The following is a 23582-nucleotide window of genomic DNA, read 5'->3' as shown; positions in this document are numbered from 1 at the left end:
CAGAAGACAAGTAGCTGCCCTGGAGGTGCAAGTCAGACTTACTCTCCAAACAGCAGCCCAAAACCAGTCAGGATTTAGTGCCTAGCTCTACTGAACAGTTCCGGACAGCTCCTCTGACCTCTCCACATATCATCCTACTCCTCTTGCACAAAAGGACCTCAGGCTGCAAGGCCCAAGGCTCCAACAGGAAAGAGCCCATGGATTAAGCGTAAAGAAGAAGTGTTACAAGACAGGAAAAAGAAGTCAAAGTTTACAACAATCAGTGCTAGGGCATCTGGTATGCACCCTGGGTAACCATTTCTAAAACAGATGTCTAAATGAAGAGAGAATTCTGCTATCCTAGTTTATTTATAATCAATCTTCTCATTTGCACTGTGCAGATAAGCAGCTTCTTCCTTCGGTGTAGTCACTATCACACAGCCTAGCTCAGCTGCACCCTCAGACAAGGGCAATCAAAGGTCCCCACATCACCCTGGGGACAGATGTGGCAGACAAGTCCCTTCCCTCCCGAATCCCACCATAGGCCATAGGACAACACTCACTCAGCACTTTGTCCTTTGCCCAGTGTGACCACATGCAAGTGCAGAGGCAAAAGCCACGTGTGGAGGGAGCAATGCTAAAGTGAAAGGGTGAGGAGCAAATGGACATAGGAAAGGCTAACAAATGCACCAAGTAACTCCTCTTCTGTGGAAATATCTATATTTGTTTACAGCAGCCTGCTTGGCACCTTGGCAAAAACTCACAACACACAGTTGCTCTAAACGTTTTCAGAAGTGAACTAATGCAAGTATTTCTATTGCTAAAACCAAGTTTTGCCTGCAGAAGACAACCAGAAAACCAGTCAAGTAGCTCTAGCTAAGCTCCTGAATATGCTGTCAGAGTGCTGTCCCAAGGATATAAATCTCTGTTTCTCTGTCATTTTAGGACTATATAAACAAACACCACGCTTTTGGTCATGTCCTCTCGTTTCAAGACAACGTTGTCTGAGGATCTGAAGTATGCGTGACAAGCAAGAGATAAAAGATAACATTCAGGCAGTTGTGAAGAAGCAATTTCTGACATGAAGAACCCTAGAGGTAAAATAAATTGCAAATAAAGATTTTGAAGAACCATTACATTTCTGTCATCAACAGACTTCCTGAATACTGTTATCATGTACCAGCTATTTATTGTATCATGCCAGCTCTACATCCATCTATAGCTGCATACCAAAAATACCTCTATTAGCCTGATGAGAAAACAAATTTGAAGCACAAAGCATGTCCTGCTTTCAGCAAATAGGCCACTGGTAGTTCAGACTACACTCACAGAAGATTTACAGACAACTTCAAGAAAGAAAAAAAAATCTCAAAAAGTTCAGATATGCCTTTGCTCTCTAAACATTTAATACCTGGGGATAACATCTTTGGTATCTCCATTCTTAATCCCAGAGGAGCAGCGATCTCGCAACACAGCAGAGCAGCCTGTTCTTATGTGTATCCCGCTGTTAACTTTGAACATACACCTGTACATACAAAAACAAGAGTATGTACATGGAGGGGCACATCCTTGCAACCAGGGCAAGGATACACACAAATCCCAGCCTTCTTATCACCCATGCAAGAATACAAATATGTTTTCTTCTGCTATGGAAGCCTTTAACATGCAAAGACTTCTTATGCATCATGTAAAAGAGTAGCTCTCAGGTTTGCAATGAGGCAGCTTACAGTTCCTTCATTGGTATAGAAGAGCATAAACTGCAACAGCTGCAGATTCCCTTGCATAATTTAGCCATCTGCATTGCAGACATCTGATGGAAAATCATCCCCAAATTTGGCAGGGAGGAAAGATGACAAAAGCAGCTGTTTCTCCCTGCAATCACAGGTATGAATTTGCAACCGTGTTGGTTGCACGTTCACTTAATACTCATAATGGTCAGAGCCATCAGGCCATGCCCAGATCTCCATGTTTCTGCTTTAAAAAAAATTTTACAATTAAAACAAATCACCTCGTGAAAGATCAGGAGCTGAAAGAATTTTGTGCATCCTTTTCCCTCTGGGTACTTACTCCCACCAAACTATTCATCTCCTCCTCACCAGCAGCACTTCCCACCCAGGTATAATTCCAGATACTTAAAGACAACAATGTTTCAAGACTTGATGCTTTCTTATAAGATTAAGAGGAGCATCTTCAAGGTCTTTAACATGATATTGAATTCAAATTTTCAACAGCTAGAAATGTCGGCATATGTGCACAAATTCAGACTCCCCCACCTCACCACTGTACTTTTAAAGGCAGGTTTGATTTGACCAGGCATTACACTGCTTAGGGATCAGTGACAAGCAAACAGCTTTATGGCTTTACAAAAGACAAAGCCTGTGAAAGGTCAGCCTGGGAAAGACTCTGGGGAACTAGAAATACAGAATTAGAAGGAAAACACTTAAGCAGTTCGGATTATTGCAGTCATGCTACATTGATGCAGTCGCAGCCCAACGCCTCGGCTGCGTGGGCTGCTCAGTTCATCCCAGAGACAGGAGAACAGTGCAATGTCTTGTCCACATCATTATCACCATCTCACTGGCATTGCCACAGCCTCATAGTGCATTCAATCTGTGCATGCAATGAGCTGTGCAAATCCAATCCCAGCGTGGGCACACAGAAGAAAAGTCTCTGCCTGTTTCCAGCAGCTCTTCAATGTGAAGTTGGGGTACAAAATGATTACAAACTGGTCATCCTTTCTCCTATCCCTCTGACTTGCTGAGGTGGTAGTGGCCCCACCCCAGACACCATCTCATATTTTCTATACTGGCATCACTGTTTCACTCCCAGTATCACTGAAAGTGCTCAGCAGAAGGGTCATAACAGCTTTAGACAGCAACAGTATGAGTTAAAACTATTTATTTTTAAAAAAGACAGTTGGATCACTGCATTACCTAAATCAGATCAAATTGAGAAGAGAGCTTAACTAAACGTATCCTCCAGGAACCCTGTCTGCATCCATGCTGCATCCAGCTCTGGCAGAAGGGCCACCTTCAGCCAGCAACAGACCGTGGGAGGGGAAAGCTCACCACAGAGGGAACAAACATGGGGCAGGTTCTGCAGGCTGCCCCCATGGGATTTACAAGACGACAGCTCCAATGAACTGCATAACACATGCTTCTGCCTTCATTTCTCGTCACACTGAAGCATATCTTCTTCTGATGTAAAGGGCTCAGACAAAAGGGTGAATATGCTCCAAGGCTAACCTCAGCCACAGGCTGCTGCCTCCCAGGGATTCCTGAGAGCCAAGCAGGGAGAGATATTTCTGCTCCATCTCACCCTCTGAGTGTGTGCTCTCTGTGTCTAAGCTCACAGGGAGCCCTGGCTGTGCCAGGTTCCTGAAAGCAGTCTTTGAAAAAATATACCTCCATCTGCACAGCACAGAGTCCAGCATGCATCCAGGAACAATCTTTAAGCTAATCAACATCTTTATGTAAAACAAACTAAACTCCCCAAAATCACACAGTTCCTCATTCTCATTCCTAATGTGGTTTCAGCTTCCAGCTATTGGAGATTACACTGCATGTATATACCCTCTTAGTCAAGACTATGTGGTGCAATTGGTAGAAATCAGTGTTGGGAGACGATGATGCCTCCTATCATCCTTCCTGGGAGGGAAGAGAAGGAAGGTGCATCAGCTGGCATTGGGAGATATGAATTACACTTCCTACACCAGCTTTGAGGAACACGGCCCTGAGTAGGTGTTGAAAATTAATCTTCCCTTATTGAAATGTGAAAGAGAGTTGCCTTAAGGTGAACTTACCGAGAGTTTATGAAAAATACCACCACAAGTTTTCCTTCTCAATAAAACCAGAATTATTCTGCATCCAAAAAAGACTCCCCCCCACACCTTCTCCACTGCCAGGCGAACAAAAAAATTTTGCCTTGGGGAGGCAAGAGAAGTTGCACTGCTTTTCCTCACACTCTTATCCCACTATGGAAGACTTTAAGCTCTGGATTTAGCAATGAAAATGCCAGAGAGCAGAGGTTAGATGAAATAGCTTTGGGTGTTCAGCTCACAGAAACAGCATAACAAGCAAATTACTTCCTAGGATGCAATTTGTATAAGACATCAGCAAAATGGATGCAATGCAAAGAAATCTTCCTAAGAAAAGTACATCCCAAAGCATTCAAGCTTATGGTGCACTGGCGTTAAAAGCAATACTGACACTGGCTATTACTGTGAAGATATCTGCAAAAGTCAAGTATCAAGAAGAGATACTATGAAGAATGCACACTTTTTGTCCAAAATCAGAGCAGAAGTGCCTACCAACTGAGATCTATTCACCTATTTAGGAGAAGCATGCTGGGATGGTTGGCCAACCACAAGCAGTCAGGACCCCAAAAGACACAGCTCCTCCATCAGCACAATGCCTCAGTATCAAAGCAATGGATTCATTTATTAGTAGTTCAGAAAGACAGCATCATTTGCCAATCCACCATCTGAAAGGGCACAAGGAGTAGACAAGCAGGCAAGCAATCTTTCACTGTACATTTCTCTGTTCATTATTTATTCTTTACATACGTTCTCTACCTTCCACAGAATAAAAATTGAAGCCATAAAGTATTTAGGAAGATAAACTTGACAATGAAAACTCTAATGGTAATGATTCAAGTAGCAGAGATACTGTAAGGCAACTTCCAAATGAGAGCCCTGCACTGTATATTGAGCTTATCCAAGCAAGGAAATTAAATTATTTCAGAAAAAAAAAAAAACAGTGGTTAATTCTTAAAGCTAATTCCCCTTGTTAACCCATCATTAGAGGCAAGCAAAGTAAATCCATAAAAATAAGTTATGCTCCATTCCTATCAGAACTCACCACAAGAGCATTAAGGGCTTATATGTACACTGGGGTCAAGCTTGCAGGAGGACAGTGACCCAATTCACACATTCAAATGCAGACTTTTAACAGCTAAAATTACCTAAGTCCTCTAAAAGACCACTCTGAACACCTAAATAATCTATAACAAATACCCAGAGATTGGGGGGACTCTCCCTTCAGCTGTCACCTCTCAGCTATCCCTTGGCCGTAGCTACTCCTTTGTAATCATCTCAGGCAGTAAGGACTTGTTAGGAGAGAGAGAAAGCAGTACCAGTGTGAGAAATGAGGCAGCAAATCCCCAAAGAAACTAATGTTCCCTTTACACCACCTGCCACACATTCACAGGAAGATTTTTTTCCTGCTTGGAATAGCCTTTGCAAATGTCTTCTTTAATAGAGAAACTAATTGCTCCCTACTGGAGGCGAGCATACAGCAATGCATTTGAACAAATCTACCAAATTTCACAAAACCCAAGTATATACAGCTCAGCTCCTTTCCTATTACCCTGCATTCTGCCCTCGATACCCACAACTGCTACCAAGTAAGTGATTCAACGTACACGCTGTGTCCCCAGAACAGCACCATGCCACAAGGCAAGTCAAGATCCAGCCCAAAGGTAGGGCAGCCCAAAACAACACAAAAGCCTAGGTTTGCCACTCTTCCTGTTGTGAAAATGAACCAGAGCAAGCCAAGGCTCCTCCCTTCAAGCCTTGGCATGGGTTGCAACCAGTCATCAGCTCAAGCTTTGATAATCTTATCTGAGCTGTGTGCTTACCCAGTAGCAGATGGGGTTTCCTAAACTTGGGGGCCCAAAAAATGGACATCTGCCACAAGCCAGGGAATACTTCCTTCACTTTGCAATGTTCACATGCCTTCCATACCACAACTGTTGCAATACTGGAGCAGCTTGCAGTCTGGGCATGGCTCGCTAGATAAAACTCCCACGCAAGGTGAAATGTTATCTCCACTTCACAGATTGGAAACTGAGACAAATATTTAGTGACTTGGGTCATGACTGTACAAATCAAAGCAAGGCAAGAACTAAACTTTCACATCTCCAAGCCAAGACTATCACTTTTATCACTGGATCATCCTTTTTTTTATGATCTTACTCTGCTCAAAGAGCACAAACTGCTTCAAAAAGACAATAATCTCATACGAACTGTGTGCTCCAGCATCAAAAGACCAACACAAAAGAGACAACGGACTCAGTCATTTCTGGCTTCACCCCTTTCATTAGGTATCCTGTCAAGTTTTACTGCACATGCTAGTTATTAGGGTTTTTATACTCTTCACATTCCTATTTATAGTAAATACCACTAAAAATCTGTATTGATTTTTATTTTTAAATCCTCGAGAAACATAAATGGGATTGTCATTAAAGGAAAAATCCATGTTGGGTTCTTCATCTTCCTGATTTGCTGCCTTTTCAAGAACTTCAGTTTTAATGTGTGATTAAATCTCCCTGAAAATCATTCCTGTAATTAGTTTAATGAGGTGGGTCACTGCACTGGCAGGTCACTGCACTGAACTGTTTATAGTCCCTAAGATTTTTGGTGATATTCAAATATCAAGCAACATCCTACTGTAGACTTACATGCTTTTAAATACTGAAGAACCTAGTCAGTGTCTCCGACCTCCTCTCTCTTAAATCAACAGTCAGAACTCGCTCACTTTATTGGAAGTAGATTCAGAAGGCAAGAATTTACCCATTTCTAACTGGTTTACATGAAGAATATATCTGCTCCAAGAGCCTGACAGTAACATTCAGCTAAGACGTACATACATACAATGAACAGAAAGTTGGCATAATTTATGCTTGCACAGGGAAGCATTTTATTATACATCCCATTAAAAATACACTAAGGCAACATTAAAATTAGGAACCTATGGGATGTAGAGAGTCAGGAAGCACAATTATGAAACTGAAGCAGATCTCTTCTCTTCATAGATCTGTCCAGACTCTTAAACAGCAACACTCATCATCCGAGTGCCCTTACACAACTATTCAGTTTTTTCGGTGATCAGGGCACTGCAATAGCCCATCCTCACATCTGCACTGCTTCACCAAGAAACCCACCAGAGACAGATGCTGCCTATGACCTACATCACAGTCCAGAAAGCTTGCCTTGTTCAAAGCTTTCTGTAATTACTCTGAAGCAGGGAGAACATTTTCGCAGGGTCTAGTGGGAACAGGATTGAGCACCTTGACACATAAATGTCTCCTTGAGTATCATCCCATGGAGTAGGATACACAGCTGCATCACAAGGATATGGCATCTGACAAGATTCCAAATACATAACCTGCCTTACACACTACAAACTCCCAGTAATCCAGACCTGCACAGGTCTAACAAGAACAGCTTCCCAGCTACCCACCATTTCTCTTTATCCCAGAGGCTTTACATCTGAAGGCAGGTGCCAAAAGCTCTCTATGTAGTCACTGAGCACAGTCAACGTTTTATTTTAAAAATCACAGATGTCATATACGACAGGGACAAATAAAAATTAAAGGATATTTCCATCCATTTACGTTCAAGTGCTGCTTGACATTTGGATAACCCACAAGCCTTTAACCTCTACTGGTGCAATGGCACTGGATGATATTAAAAAAACCCTTTGATTGAATAATGAATTAGCATGGAAAACCTGTATTTATTTACAAATAATTTAATTTTTTTCTTTATCAAAGGCTGGCAATGTTAGGCTGCTGCTGACCTGTGCTAGAAACGCTATTTTTTTCAGGCTGTAGAGTAGATTATTCTTCAGCCTTTTCAACTCGTGGCCTTTCAGTTGATGCTGCCACCATACATCCCAATTAGTGCCTGCTGCAATGTACCTTGCTTTCATAAGGAACCAGTGGGGGTCTCAAAAGGAAACTTCTCAAAAGTTGAAACTTCTCAAAAGGAAATATTTATAGTTGCAAAACATGGTTTGAAAGAAATTGATTTGATTTCACGTGCAGATTTTGGGTTTGCTTTACTTCATATTTAAAGCAAGCAATGGATTCCCACATCCTAATCTCACCATATGCAGCAGTAAGAAACAGAAAGCAGGCCACTGTAACCAATGATGGTGTGCTGGCAGGGAGAGATCCAAGTCCACTGCTTAGTTAGAAGCTGGAGGCCTTCATCTTGTACTAGGCTAATTGGTTGGGATTCTTAATAAAGAGTTCACAAAGTGGCTTAAAACCTTGGGTTTTAATGCAAGGGAAGGAGGGGGGAAGGACTGAAGGGTATGAAAAGCTGTTTTTCAAAGACAAATTGATAAAACCACTCCCTGGGCAATTAAAAACCTGCACAGCTGAATAGCTGACTTTGGAAAGCATTAACTGCATAATTTACGGGGTTCATTTTTAAAGGGAGTGAAAATATCTGAGGAAAGGAAAGGAATTTCACAGACATTTCAACTACATGTCAAAACTATGGTGTATTTTATCATTTCAAGATTTATTTTTGCCCTCCCTTCCACTGGGAAGAAGCAAGCAAAGGTCTATTAGGCTGCATTTTCTCTGCCTTCCCTCCTCATCAAGGTAGGAAAAACCATGATGGTTCCAATATCCTACTAAGGATATTGACATTTTTTCTAACTTTAAGTCCTGCAATCAGCTTACGTAGCCTATGAAGAAGCCCTGTGAAGAGGCCTGGGAAGAGCACAGGTTTAACATGAATTTAAGCTCACATACAAGGAAAAACATTGCAGGAAAAAGATTTTAATACTTTAATCCTTTAAAAAGCAAATGCACACTCACACTAACAGTACAGCCAAAGCACCTTTTTCTCCTCTGTTACCTCTGGCATCAGTACTGGACCACAAACTTCGCTCTGGCTGATGGGGTATGAGAGGGGGGCAAAGCAACCCCAAGCAAACAGGGGTGACTGACTACAACTACCAATTAGCATCAGAGACTACTCAGATCTGCGTTTGCTGAAGGCACACAGGGAGGCTACAGCTTGTAGTGGCACGAGGACATTATTCTGCATCAGGCTGCAAGAACAGGTACATTTTAAAGTGTCAGCAATGTCACTTGTGTTAACAAAACATAATGAAAGTAACGCCTGTGCATGAAAATCAGACACTTTTAGAATCCATTCCTGAACTGACTTTCAATTCTGGACTTTAATCACCATTCAGTAGCATTTGAATTGACTTATCAGTGACTTGGTTGGGTAGAGAAAAATGCTAAGAAAAATGTAGAAAGGTAAGTGTGGGGGGTTTTTATCCCTTTGACAAAACAGAGTCAGAAAGACTACAACACTCACTAATCTGACAAATATTTTGGACAGAATTATTTTAAAAATTGCATTTGACTCAGCAAACAGTTTGATGGGGAAACTGAAAACACAAACAGGGTGCTTTTCTTGTGCTCAAGTGATTCAGGAGCATTTAAAGTCCCAGCGAGTCCCCGTGTCACTAAAGCATTTAACAACACTTGACTGGCAGCATAACCCATATATTTAGAGACATTCAGAACCCAGTTGTCATCTTGGGCATCTAAATAAATTGATCAGCTGTAGGCACAGTTATTCGAGAAGCACATACAGACATGGAGCCCTTACTCTTATTGCTAACAGAAGCCTATCATAAGCTGCATGGGTGCCTTTAGCTATGTTATGGTACAGAAATAGCTTTAGTTGGTGCAAAAAATCCTCTGTTACAGGCTTGGAAATAGGCCTGCTAATGTAGCTCTGCTATCTCATGTTACCAAATATGATCAATCCAAGCAGAAACTCCAAATCTTTAGGGAGAGAGGGACATTTCTTTGTTCTCTTGTATAGTGCAGGAGAACTCTGTTTTCATTTCACCACAATGAAAAAACAGTTCAGATGCCTGCAAAACTCCAGTCTGGATATATCCAGGATAACACTAAGCTCACCACCAGAAATTATGAAATTTCAGCAAAATGCTTAAGTAAGGAGCACAACACTGCACACCCCTCACAGATGGCTGGGGAGGGAGAGCTCCTTCAGAGCCTGACTGTCTGGGTCGCTTTTTACCTATGCTAAATATTCAGATTTATTGAACATCCTCTTAAGGGCTTTACGAAGGAGTTTCAGAAGGTTAAAAATCCTGCTTCGTGTCCCTACTGACCTGCAAAACGAAAGCAGGATGAACTCATCCTGCCCACCCACGCTCACCCACGTTACCTCAGGGCCGGCAGTAACGACCTGAAGCAGCCCAGCTTCTGTTTAATGGTTGTGATACATTATTGCACAAAATGTATGAGGCCTCTGATCTCAAGAGGTGAAAGTTGCATTGCTGCAGACCTTCCTGATGTGTTCAAATCACACGTAGCTGCTCTCCTGAACTTAGTTATGCCAGGCAGAAACACAAAATGCTGCGATGCCTTTGATTGGGTCAGTAAGTGCAGCTGATTGTAAATAATTATAGCGTGGTCCTCAGGGATGATCATTAGTAGCCACAGGCATGGAAACCCAATTGGCCACATTCATCACAGTGCCTAATTGTGCAGTTCACAGGTATTTACCTGGTTCTGTTTGGTTCAGCTGTATCTTCAGCACTTGAGGGGCAGGGTGCGGATAAAAAGCTGCCAATTTCCTGCACACCTTTTCATACTACACTCTATTAATGCACTGGCCACCTGAATATGCAATTAAAGCATCACTGAAATAATTCTCCTCTAATGAAATAGCTTCTCATGAACACAAGATTGAGTGTACGTGTGCTGGTTTGGGCTGGGATAGAGTTCATTTTCTTCACACTATCTGGTACAGAGCTATGATCTGGACTTATTCCGGAAATGGTGTTGGTAATTCAGGGATGTTTTAGCTATTGCTGAGCAGCACTTAGAGAGTCCAGGCTTCTTCTGCTCCTCACCCCACCCCACCAGTGAGGAGGCAGGGGGTGCACAAGGAGTTGGAGGGGACACAGCCAGAACAGCTGACCCCAGCTGACCACAGGGATATCCCAGACCATATGGTGTCGTGTTCAGCACACAGAGCTGAGGGAAGAAGAAGGAAGGGGAGGACATTTGGAGTGATGGCATTTCTCTTCCCAAGTCCCCATTATGTGTGATGGAGCTCTGCTTTCCTGGGAATGGTCAAAAACCTGCCAGTCAATGCAAAGTAGTGAACAAATTCTTTGCTTTGTTTTGCCTGTGCATGGCTTTTACTTAGTCTTTATCTCAACCCATGAGTTTTGTCGCCTTTATTTTTCCAATTCTCTCTCCCATCCCACCACAAGGGAGCGAGTAAGTGGCTGTGTGGGGCTGAGTTGCAGCTGGGGCTAAACCCCAACAGTCTGCTAGAAAAACTCCCAGTCACATGTATGGTGCATGGTGACACAGGGTTTTAAGTACGTGCTAATTCCAGGCCAGTATTGAAATCCCCTTGCTTATTCTTAGTTACATAGAAGTATATCCTGTGTTATGGGCCTATTTTGCACATCTGTTTCCACATTTTTTTTTATTAATACATAATTTTTAGAAAAAACTCTCTCATCCTGAGCTACCAAGGTTAAAACAAGTAAGATGTTTGCTGGTCCGCTTCTTTTACTGGAGTAATTTATCTCCTAATATTCATAAGGTGACTCCATTAACACATTTACAAAGTGCTAAGAGAAGAGCTTTTAATCATGGAGATAACTGTTTATGATAGTTAATTAGTTTGCAAGCCTTACACACTCTGCTGAGGACGCCCAGAGAGGATTCTTACAAACACAGATCTTTTACACGTGATCAAGCTGGATTCTGCACACAGGCAATACGATTACCACCTGAATGTAAATAAAATGCCCCAAACATTCAAGCTACATTTAAAATTGAGTTGTTCTGGTGAGGAATATTCTTTATCCCAATTCTGAGCAGCTGGAAAATGTTATCAGAAAGTCTTCTGACTTGGGGCAAAAGCCCAATTTAGGCATTTGATTTACTTTGAAAACAGCATTTGCCAAAGTACTGCTGTACCTTGGTACAGAATGCCACCTAGTACAAAATATACCTAGCTGGAAGTGCCCCTCCTTCAAAACAGGTCATGTAATATCATTATTCCTAAAACTGTATTATTTGTGTTCTATAAAATATTAAAAAAACCCTAAAAACCAAACAGAACGCTGTTAAGGTTTACAACTAAGTTGAACTTACTATAAAATCTGATTGTAATTGTATACATTAACCTATTTTTCATCTGGCTTCCTAAAGGAATAAGGTTTGCAGGGCCAACTGTCTATTTCTTCTCCTTCTTCCTCCTCCCAAATACATGACTGGATTCCTTTGCCCATTTACAAACTCAAAAAAAGGCAAAGCTTTTAAATACTACTAAATTTCTGTAATCATACAGAGATTCAGGGCTAGAGAGAGGGGACACATCCCATACCACTGTGCAGAGAGAGGGAAAGGAGAGAAATTTAGTAATTACATTTCTGTTTGGCAGCAGTTGTTCAGCCAAACCAGCAAGCGTACAGCTCCCGAGGAGCAGCAATCCATGCTGTCACTTGCACACTGGGGTGCATGGAAATCTAGGGAAGGAAGGATTTGGGTAATGAAGGATAACTCCTGAGCAAACCAGGCTCCATCAGTTCTGCTACTTGTGTTTTGTTTTTCAGACCAGGCGTTAATCTCCGGTCCCACTTTCATTAGTACAAATAACCCAGTGAACACAGTGACAAAACAGCAGTCACCTGCTTCAGAGGATCAAATTCTCAGACACTTCATTGGGCAAAGGAAACTCATTATGGTATGTTTTTCAAATGAGTCTTATGAGCAGACCTTCAGAAAGGCATTTTGGAGCTAACTCCTGCTGGCTTAAAGGGAAACAGGATTTCAGCCTCTGTGCCAAGACCCTCAGCTGTGAGCACACAGGCTGCCTCCAGAGTTCCAACCTTTAAATCCGTGCCCCTGAAAATGAACATCTCACCCAAGTGCCACTGCCAGTACAGCAGTAAGGGGAGGCAGAAGCTGTGTATCACCCAGCATAGCAGATTCAACCTGAACTGTCCATCGCAGACACAATCAATTGGTAGAACCAGCTATGTAGCTGAAACAAGTTACATCCACAGTGAACAAAGAGGTTAATGAACTCTTCCACCCAACACAGCACACAGGACAATGTGGCTGGAACAGCTTTCTGAAAGTAACCCACTGCATTTTATTGGTCAAGCTAAAACTTCAAGCAATGAAAAAGATCAGCCCAGTGCATTCTCACCAGAACAGCAAGTAGTATCACCACCAGATCTGCATTAGTTTTAAAAAGGCCTGGGGACTTTCTGAACTTAGATCTAGTTTTCTGGCATTGCCAGAAAAACTACGGCAGAGGAGTGAAAATGCTCAAAACAACACAGCAGCAGCCAAGAACAAGAACTCAGGAGCTCATGGTTCTCAAGTTGAGTTGTTCAATCAACCAGAGTTGTGCTTTGAAAGCAAACAATACTGAAGAGAAGCTGAAAATGGGAAATCATGCTGTAAAGTGATGAGTCCTCTAACTATTTAAGCATCATTACATTCTTCAATTATGTTTTGACTCAGCCTACAAAGTGTCCCTCTCCCAGCAGCACATCTCCATCCTAAATGTGAAGTCAGCAACTTCACAAACATTTCATGCCTTTTGTATTTAACAATCATCACAAACAAGAAAAGCCTGGTCTCTGAGTTCAAGGTTCTGTGAAACTTCCAAGGAAAATCATCACTGATTTTGTCAGCAAGCATTTGGCTCAGAGTACAGAATAGAAAACAAACTCACATGGTGCATGGAACATCACTAGCACAGATGAATGGTCTTTTATAAACTTGTCGAAGTCCTCATCGGTCAGGTGATAAACTACATTTTCTTCATCTGCCCAGGGAGTCTCTGGAGGCTGTGGCTGAGGTGCCTGTGGGCTACAAGACAAACAGACAGAGCTTAAAAGCAGCTTTCTGGTGCTAAGCAGTCATTTTGGCAGGTCAGACTGTAAGGAACCACTTTGTGTAGATATTCACACATGTGTGACACACCAACCCTACTGAACAGCTTCCATAATTGTACCCACCCAGAAATCACAAGCACCGAAATGCAGATAAAACTGAAGGAGGAATAAAAAAAACTACAAGAAGCTCATGAGGACAGATCAGCAATGGAAGGGGATGGAGACAGGAGATAACCAGACTGCTTAGTTATTACATTATAGAAATCAGATGCATTTTCTATCACTCTTTCACCCTTCTCAGCAGGATGCTCCCTTTCTCACAGCATTCGTACTTTGTAGTTCACAGAAGTCATTGCAAATGAAAGAAAAGAGTAGTGAGCAGAAACAGCCAATTTAACCCGTCACCTTGGATACTGACAGCATGATTAGGGCTGAGAGAAGGAAGGAGGTGCAGTGCTGGGACCATGAGCCAGCTACACAAACCATTTCCCCAGGAATATATGGTTTTACCCTGAACAGCTCTTGTGGCCCAAAGAAGCATCAGTCTGTCCTCCCTCTCAGTGGGCTTGTAGGCCTAACTCAGCAAACCTACTCAATTGCACACTTAACATAAAAGATGTTATGTTCTACCAACTTCAGTATGATTGCACATGAGTTTAACTGTCTTTGATGGATCAGAGCCATAGAGACTACTCAAAGACACAGTGGCAAGTCTGGAAACTGAACCTAGGCTCCTCTGGACCAGTTCAGTGCTCACCATCCCACTGAACAATTGGTTTTGGCTTTATTAATGTACAAGAAAAAGATAATTTGGCAGCTGTGAACTAAACTATGCTAATTGACATTTTATTTAATAAAGCAATGTTCACAGAAAGGATACCCAAACACACCAACATTGGGAGCCAGACTTTGAAGCTATTTTATCATTGCCAGTTGCAGTAATGAGTTCCAAATACCCCTCAAATTCCCCAAATTCTCTGGCAAAGTACAGGTCTGGATTTGACCCCACCTCTGGTGAAAACAGATTTACTATTTTTGATTAAAATGTATTATTGTGTTATCTGCCTGGAACAAGGAATGGCAAACAGATGATAACTCATTTATCCTGCCCTGCTCATTTCTAGGTTGAAAGTCTAGTTTGATAAAAAAAGCAGTGGAGAGATACACAGATTCAGACAGCAAATTCTGTTGATGTAAGCAATGGGTACGATCCAAGGATATTAAGCAATCCATGCAAAACTGTGATGCACACCTCTACTGCTGCTTATATGATAAATGTAGTGGGAAGCAAACATCAAAGCAAAGACTGGAGCTGCACCTGACCAAGCAGGGGAGAGAGAAAAAGAGGCGGGTCCCCATCTGCAGGAGTTTACTCTCTAAAAGCTTAGCAGATAATCAGTTTGCTTATTGCCAAGCCTGTAGGAGACCAATAATCTCCAGGTATCCTGGGAGAGTGAAGGCTTTCCAGAAAACATCACGACACTTAACAGATTCGGGCGCTGGGCTGGGTAGGCAGAGCATGATGAACATGGACACAGTGTCTACAAAGCACTGGGAGAACGTGGTGTTTAGCACAGCCTGGCATGACCTATTTCAGTCAGGAATTAGAAAAGCAGGGCACGGGATGTTTATTCAAATGGCCCAATTTAAAATGCTGCGCATGCTAATAAGCCTACACTGGAGTGGGTAAGAAACACCTCAAGGCCTGGAGGAAGCAACAAGCAAAATCTAAAATGTTATTTAAAACTGACACAAGGCACATCCAACACCTGATCAGGATTACAGAAGTCCGGAAGAGTTATCAAAAGCTAATTCAATTAAAAGCACAGAACAAGTTCTTGATTTAACAGAGTAGCTGATGCTAAAGAAGAGCCTGACAGGAATCTTTAAAAACAGCAAGACAAACTAAGCAGCTCTTGAAGGCAGCAAGAAGTTGTCTGTCTTACCTACCATTCGGGCTGATACAGCTGTGTATCAGATTTAACAAAAAGAAGTGGTGTGTACAAGATAGCACCTCTAGTGTTACTGTGTGTCAGATTAAGGCTGTACGATGGTTTGTCTCTAACATCTCATGAAAACATCTGAAACTACATAACAGTAGCCAGTACCTATTAGAAAGATGAGAGAGGTTAAGCATCTGTAAGACTGATGCATTAGCACACTTCAGCACAAGAAAGAAGCACCTTCAATAAGTAGGTAAAAAAAAAAAAAAAAAGGTGTTGGAGCCCTCCAAACTATCAGTTCTTGTCCTGAGAGGAAAAAGCATGGACAACATCCTTTCAATAATTTAAATAATTCTAACCTTCGTCATATCACCTCCTCCCCCAAAAATCAGCATAAGATCAAGTACTTTCAGCACTTTGCCAGTAACATTTAGAGAGAAAAAAAATCAAGAAGGGGGAGAGGGAAAAGAGCTGCTTTTCTGCAGTGTACCTAGTGTCCACAATAAATAGGCCATTTCATATGGCTCAATGTCTGCTGGATTTGCTTTGGAGAATCCATGATGACAGCACGTGCATGCAGAGTATAAAAATGCACTGGCTGTCCTTGCCATGGCCCTGCTTTGCCCCTGCTCCAGAGCAATATCTTGCATCAGTGTGACCTCCTTATATGATTTTAATATTACACTATTCTGAAACACAGCCTATACACCCTGTAGCTCTCTTAACTACACTCCTTGGCTTTCCTAAATCCCTTGCCATACCATTTGACTACGTGTACTGCAGCTTCCTCAGAGTAATATAATATTATGTATGTAGCAGATTTACCCCATATATGGTTTTAACTGCAGCATCAATTACTGGTAAAACGTAAGTACACATAATTTCTCAGTGTGGTTTCCTTAAAAGTTGTACTTATCATACAAAACAGAGGCACAAGGCTACTGCTCAGATCATCATTTGGGAAACTAATAAGCATGCACTAAGTGAGGACAAACAGCTGTCTTTAGCTCTGGACTGCTGAAATATCAGCCAAAGCCCACAGTGGCTTGTTAGCAGAGATTATCATTGGAAAGAGCTTGCAGCTGTTCTGCTTTGCCTCCAGTAGCTCTGTTCACTTGCTGTCACAGCACTGATATAAAGGCACTGTACATTACTGGGATTATCTGGATATTATGTAGGCAGACAGGGGAAAAAAACACCCCAAACATCTCATGTTTCACATATGGTAGCCAAGAGATAACCACATCCTTGCAGAACTGAGAAGCATAAAAAAGTGCAGGTGATGAAGGCATATCCTTGCTCCCAGGGCTGATCATCTCCTTAGTGTTGCTGGAGTTGCCATCTTGATCTCTCACATCTGAAGATTTAATCGACTACATGAGGCTTAAAGACTTTGGCTAAATTCCTCCTCTTTGATCCTCTGGGCACATGCCTCCTGATGCAAACAGGAATGATGCTGTCACTTCATTTGTGGGTTCCAAATCCTGAAGCACTCAGTCTACTGCTGCTGAAGACCCTGGGCTACCTGCTAACCATATGGACATCCCCATCATAGTCCCACTGGTAAAGTAAGATACATTTATTCTGAGCCAATTTTGCTAAGCTGTATTATTACAATAGTTTGCAACAGTCTGTTCCTTCCCATGTGTTTGTTTCCTTTTATTAGCTTCATTTCAGTATTGTTTCCGTGACTGCAGCAAACAAGGGAGGGTTACAAAGATGACATCACGCCCAGGGCTCACTGCTAATGGGATTTCTCCATCACCAGACTATCTTAGCTCTCTCAGCTGCTCTCTCAGCTTCACTGACAATGTGGTGATTAGCACCAGTTAAAGAGCAGTCGTACACACACTTGCACACTCTTCCTGTGTCTCTGTCTCTCAGTTGCTAGTCCCACAGGCTCATTCAACCCCCCAAATGTTTATGACCGCAAATAGCAATCTTTAGGTAGAACAAGATGCTTTCAATACTTCACCTCATGACAGGAAACAAAGATGTAAAAATGACTACCTGTCTGAGGTGTCTTGATTCAGTTTGTCTCTGCAAGACACTTTAAAGGCTTCAGCTAAAGGATGAAGAACCAACAAGAGTTGCGCACTTGGTATATACATTTTTAATAAAACAACAGAAGTCAAATGCTTTGCAAGGTATTAAGTTCAGGCACCCAAGATCACTGGCATTTTTAATGAAGCTGAGATCTGTGCATCTGCATTTATTTTGGTCCACCGTCAGTCTTCTGTTATAGACAAAATGCAATTGTGAAATGAAAGGCATGCATGCTAAAAACCAAACATTAGGCAATCTCTCTGTATGAGTTTAGCTGATCTCAGTGGGGTAGTTTTGTTTGCTCTTCTGAGCGGAGGGAACGAGGGAGAGATGTCTGTTCCTAAACCATTACATTCTGTAAATAATGAAGAGTACATAAAAGGTGGAGTGCATGAAATTCAATGCCTTACTTTTTAAGCCACTCTGCTATATCCGCTGCAGTAGCACCAAAGTTCTCAAAGTTGAACAGGAACTTTCCTTTCCTGTTAAAGCAACAAAACAAGGTTCAGTCCTTGCCCTGGAAGATAAAAACATGCAATTATAGAAGAGTGTATGATCTCTGAAGTAGTAGCAAAACATAACTGACTCAAAATAGCAGATTGTAGGATATCCCCGGACATTGAATTCTTCCTTTATCCTTTCAAATTCGGCAGAATAAACATTCATTCCAGCAAGAACCTGGAAAAACAGAGCATAATCTTACTGATTCTTACAATACAGCAGGAACATCACAACATTTGTTTGAAGGTTTAAGTAAAAACAAATAAGATCTGGACAGATTCTGATTTCATTCATACAGCTGTCAAGCAAGAGGATCTCTGTAAAAGGCACTGAAGCTTTTCAGATTTTGTGCAAGGGGAACAGAACAATACTTGAGTCTAATCCAGAGGAAACGCACACCAGTCAGCATGTCACCTCCTCTTTGCTCTGGAAGCATCTCTGTTTCTTTTTATTCCCCCACTAAGAGAAACACCTAAAGGGATTCTCTCAATTGCACTATTTGTACTCTTCTTTGTGCATTTGGCTTTTAAGCTACAAGTGTAACCACTTTTTTTTTTCTTTTCTTCCTCTGCAAGCAGGAAAAAACACTTCTTAGTTCACATCCAAACATTAGCTAGGACACAAGAAGTTCCACCCTCAGCTCTCTAGTTTCCACTACAGCAATGAATTTACAATCTCAGCTTACGTCCAGAAGCTCTAACCAACCAAGCACTGGCATTATCCCAGCTCAAAAATGCAGTTACTGAATGGCAAGGGGAAATCAGCATTACTTTGATGTGAAAATAAAGCATGCCCTATTTCCATGAGCTCAGGAAATATCACATGGTATTTATATGCTTTAAATATGTTAACTTACGTGACTGGTAGGGTATAATGAGAGTTAAGAATTAACCTTGTCCTACAGATATCAAAAGAGGGGCACAGAAGCATAGTAGCTTTTCAGATTAGCATGTGAAACAAAACCCCTCTCTTACCGTTTCCTTACCTCTACCCCAACCCATCCTCCACCTCAACAGCTCTTCATCCTGAGCTTCAGGTTCAGGGCTCCTGTGACTTATACCATGTCCTGTGACTTACTCTGTGCCCTTTCCAAACGTCTTCCAAATATTTTTGACTTCAAAATTGGAAGATGGGACTGATTCTGAGCTTTTGTGGGTGTGCAATTCACACAGAGGTTGTTCTGCTGTCAAACCTGCAACCAGAGAGTTGCTGAGATACCACTTCCTGATTAACTTAGTTTAACGGCATTGATGGCTTAAATCATTTTAGCAGCAGGGTCTTAACCCAAACCCCTCCTCCTTCCCTCTCCAAAACCAGGATTTTCTCCTTCCAGCTGGAATGCCACATCAGAATTTAATACCATGTTCCTGACTGCAGCAAACTGCACAGACCAACCAAATGTGCTCAGAGCCAGCATGAAATAAATCTTAAAGCAGAAAATCCTCATTTGAAGGTCAGCCTTTTCTAAGAATGTGCTGGAAAGTCACAAAAAGATTTGTTTTCTGTTCCCTATCCTGAGAAAGGATAAAGTTAACAGAGAAGAGTACCGTAATAGGGTTTATACTTGCTGGCCAAGTCTCTCACTTTGAATTTTCCTTGTAGTTCCCAGAACCAGACTGATTTAATTCATATGAGATTATCTAGACCCAATTCTCCCTTTTCCTTGTCCTCTATGCCACCACCTAAGGGCAGGTAAATGCAATAGGATCAAGATACAGTGGTTGTTTTATAAAGCAAGACCAAGGTTTCTTAACTAATTCCCTAATAAACACCAGTCTACCAGATTTCACATTTGCTGTGAACTTTCAGAGGATTTCCAAGGGTCTTAAATAGGCATTCCCAGCCATTTCATATATTCTGCTACAATTTCACTGTGTCCATCCAATGGTGATTGATATAAGTAATAACTTGAATTCATTCTGGTGTTCATACACTTTATGAAGCATAATTAGCAAAAAAACTATTGCAATGGGATTCATTTTTAATGACAAAAGTAACAGCTTTAGCTGGCCTATAATCACAGAATTATGCAATATCAGGCTGTCAGAGACCACCAAAACACACCTACTACCCAAAGCCAGGGTCCTCCTGCCAGATGTTCAGCTAATCTGCTTTTAGCAAATGACTGAATGATCCCAGCTTCAATTTGAGACCATTACCACTTGTAATAGTCACTGCAGAAATGAAGATCAGATTATTCCTTTCACCTCTGCAGTGACATTTGACATATTTCAATACCTACCTGCTCTCTACCAAGCTACCTATAACCTAAACCAGCTCTGAACCTTTCCTAGCTCGCTCCCCCCACGTCTTCACAGCTTCTGACCATTCCTGCTTGACTGTGACCCCCGACTTTGCTTCAAAGTTTTCTTCATGGGATTGCTCCAAAACAAAAAAAAACAAACACAAGCACCAAAGGAGGAAAGCTCTTAAGCATATTCTCAAGCTGGTCTTTACTGAGCAGAACTGGCACACTCATGAAGCCCATGGGCATTAAGAAGATGCTGAAGTGCTCTGCTGACCACCAGTTTCTCCCTGCTCTGGGGCCACACTGCATTGGTCACAGTCACTCACCAGAGCCCACCCAACCCTCTAACCACAGGAACACCCCACGTCAATGACAAAATAAGCCCAATTCTTCTGATTTGGCACCCTTTTTCCTTCTGCACTGGGTGCAACGGAATTGCAAGATCTAACCAGAATATAAACTGAAAATACCTCTGTGCCCTCCTCTCAGTAACAGTCTTGGGACAAGAAACAACTAGTCCCAAGGGAAAACAGCAAGAGCTACAGTTCACCTTTTCATTTTTACAACCTCTTAGATAGGCAATACTGTGCTTAATTTGCCTGCTATATAACAGCCATAATCGTTTTTGAGCCTGGCACATCCTGACAACTAATGACAGGTCAGATTAAAAGGCCAAACCTTCAGTTCATCCAAACTAATCACAAACTTTCTAGCAAAGTCTGATCTGGAAGTCAACATCACTCTAAGGTACTCCATAAATAATTTATGATGGGTACAGCACAGTTAACTTTAGAAATGGCAGGCTGTGTACATGTCCCACTCAGGAAGCTAATTAGGTCAAATTTTGATACACAGACTGATTTTTGTGAAAGACGCAGGTGGCAGTGCCATAACTGGACTTTTCTCTGTACTAATCCTACATCACAGCACTCCACTGCAAAAAGTTGTGTCCCAGCCCTGTCCTCCACCATGCAGGATTAGCCTGGATCTACAGAAACAATTTCCAAGTGAGGAAGGAAATACTCAAACTAGAATATATCTAAAGTTTTAATTCTCTGGTCTGAATTTAATAAAATGAGCTGCACACGGACAAGGAAGGGACAATTGTAGGAGAACACAGCGCTCTGCACCATGCCTAGCACTGGCACTGTCCCTGCAAGGTGATCTTTACACTGCTAATTCCTGTTCACTCCACACCTCATGATGTACCCCCACGCAAGGCAGAAGTGCCTCCCCAAGGACTGCAGCACACATTCCACTAGAGGAGATGGCATTAGAGGGCTGCCTGGATAGACAAAAACACTCTTGAAAATATCTTCAAGGGTTGTACTGTGTCCTAAATAAACCTGAATAACTCCCACTCATTTCAGTCCTAAGCAAACAAGGATTTAGAGAAAACACTTCGGAAAAACAACTAGTTTGGAGAATGTCGGGAAGTCTGACAGCACTAGGCTGGCATGAGCAGGAATGGCCAGGGCTGCTCTAGCAATGAACTGCACTGCTTCATCTTTTTCTCCCAAGGAAACCTGTACACTCAACAGTGAATGATCCAACAGGTAGGATCAGATCAAATCCTGCTAAAGCCATGAAACAACGATCCCGTTTCTTTGTCCTTCATGTATTATTGGCATCATACAAATTATATGTTAAGCACAAAAAACCCCGACTAGAGAAGTGCCTTTGAGTTGTTCAGAGAGATCAATACGTCTCACTAGTACAAAGGGGCAACTAAATTATTGTGACTGCTGTTGATGGACTTTATTACAGTCAAAACTGACTTTCATATCAATCTGGTATCAGTGCTAACTTTGACAGAGCCATAGTTAAACTGTAAGACTCTATTAATGCTTAGTGGCAAGGAGGGTGACCAGTAGCTTGTGCAGAGAATCCCCTTCTTGTAACGCTGTAATTCTCCACTAAAAAAATGGATTAATAATTGCTATAAGGGCATCCATCCCTGACCTTCCTATGAAACATCATATGAAACCCATTATGGCAAACATTTCTTTAACAAAATGAGCCCAAAAGGCCTACAAACTCACAAATTAGAGGCTAAACATAAATCTATACAGTGTCAGAGCCTGTTTCTCCACGGTAAAAGTGACACTGGATCAGAAGTATGAGGGAGTTAACACCTCATTCTCCAAAGTTTTAAAAGAATAAAAACCAAGAGAGAGAATCCTCAAGGGATCTGGAACAGACTCATTCATTTCTGTTTTGTTTTCACTTGCTTAAAAGTTCTTGAATTTGATAAATATCTGCGTGTTTAAATACAAAAAAAAAAAAGTGTTAAAAGGATTTTTGAAATTTCATATAAATCTTCTCACTTACATATTTACCCTTCAGTTCTGTGGCTGCCTGCTGATAAGATGGCATCATTCTCTTACAAACACCACACCCTGATAGAAAAGAAATTGCATAAGTAAGTAACATGCCAGCAACTCTATTCAGCCTGTTATACAGTATCTATGTTCCAAGGCATATGAAATAGTATTCTATATTTTAAAAATTTAAATCAAAATTCTTTATCTGCTTCACTAAAACATTATTAGATTATTAGTTTCTAAGGATGTTACTTCTTCTTACAAGCCTTTATTTTTGCACATTTTTCATGCTTTACATTTTCATATTCATTTCTCATCCCAGTTTGAAAAGAGTAACAACATCTTACATTCATCAGGCTCTGAGTTGAGCCCAGAAGAGAACATAAGATGAAACACACATATCAAAAGTCAACAGAAGATGTCATAATTGTGAACTCAAACAAAAAGCTTCATGCATTTCTGGTGTTTTAAGGGACGGGGGAGGTACCGGGATTCATCCCAGCTTAACAAGGCTTTGAAATTAATTTGAGATGCATTTCCTAAACACATTACATAGGCATCAAATGTTAAACAGTGCTCTGTTAATTGAGAAGACATAACTCAAAAGCAACAGCCCTTGTAAGATACAAGCTGTGGAAAAGACAAACTGGGTGTGAGGAAGACCACCAATGTATAGCTGGAGTGTGCTGAGAGCTGCTTGATGACGCTGTGCAGTGCTAAGCAGATTAGCAGTAAATCACCTTGTAAGCAGCAGTTTTCACTCCTGCCAAGTAAAATCCTTGCATGCAGATGGGAAGGGACAGGAGTGCAGACAGCATGA

The 23582-nt window shown here is 41.6% G+C and overlaps 1 protein-coding gene across 1 annotated transcript in view; it reads right to left on the bottom strand.

Moving 5' to 3' along the window:
* Positions 1 to 23582, bottom strand: part of PDIA5 (protein disulfide isomerase family A member 5) — a 100507-nt gene that overhangs the window by 37698 nt on the left and 39227 nt on the right. Inside the window, exons 8-11 of the mRNA XM_032692622.1 lie at positions 22770 to 22837; positions 18276 to 18367; positions 18100 to 18171; positions 13538 to 13674 (exon numbers count right to left, since the gene is read on the bottom strand). Of these exons, the coding sequence (XP_032548513.1) occupies positions 13538 to 13674; positions 18100 to 18171; positions 18276 to 18367; positions 22770 to 22837 (369 nt within the window). The remainder of the gene's footprint in view (positions 1 to 13537; positions 13675 to 18099; positions 18172 to 18275; positions 18368 to 22769; positions 22838 to 23582) is intronic.

The sequence above is a fragment of the Chiroxiphia lanceolata genome, chromosome 7 (assembly GCF_009829145.1).
Source record: "Chiroxiphia lanceolata isolate bChiLan1 chromosome 7, bChiLan1.pri, whole genome shotgun sequence".
Taxonomy (NCBI): domain Eukaryota; kingdom Metazoa; phylum Chordata; class Aves; order Passeriformes; family Pipridae; genus Chiroxiphia; species Chiroxiphia lanceolata.
Note: the sequence above shows the minus strand (reverse complement) of the source record. Positions and strands in the feature narration are given on the sequence as shown.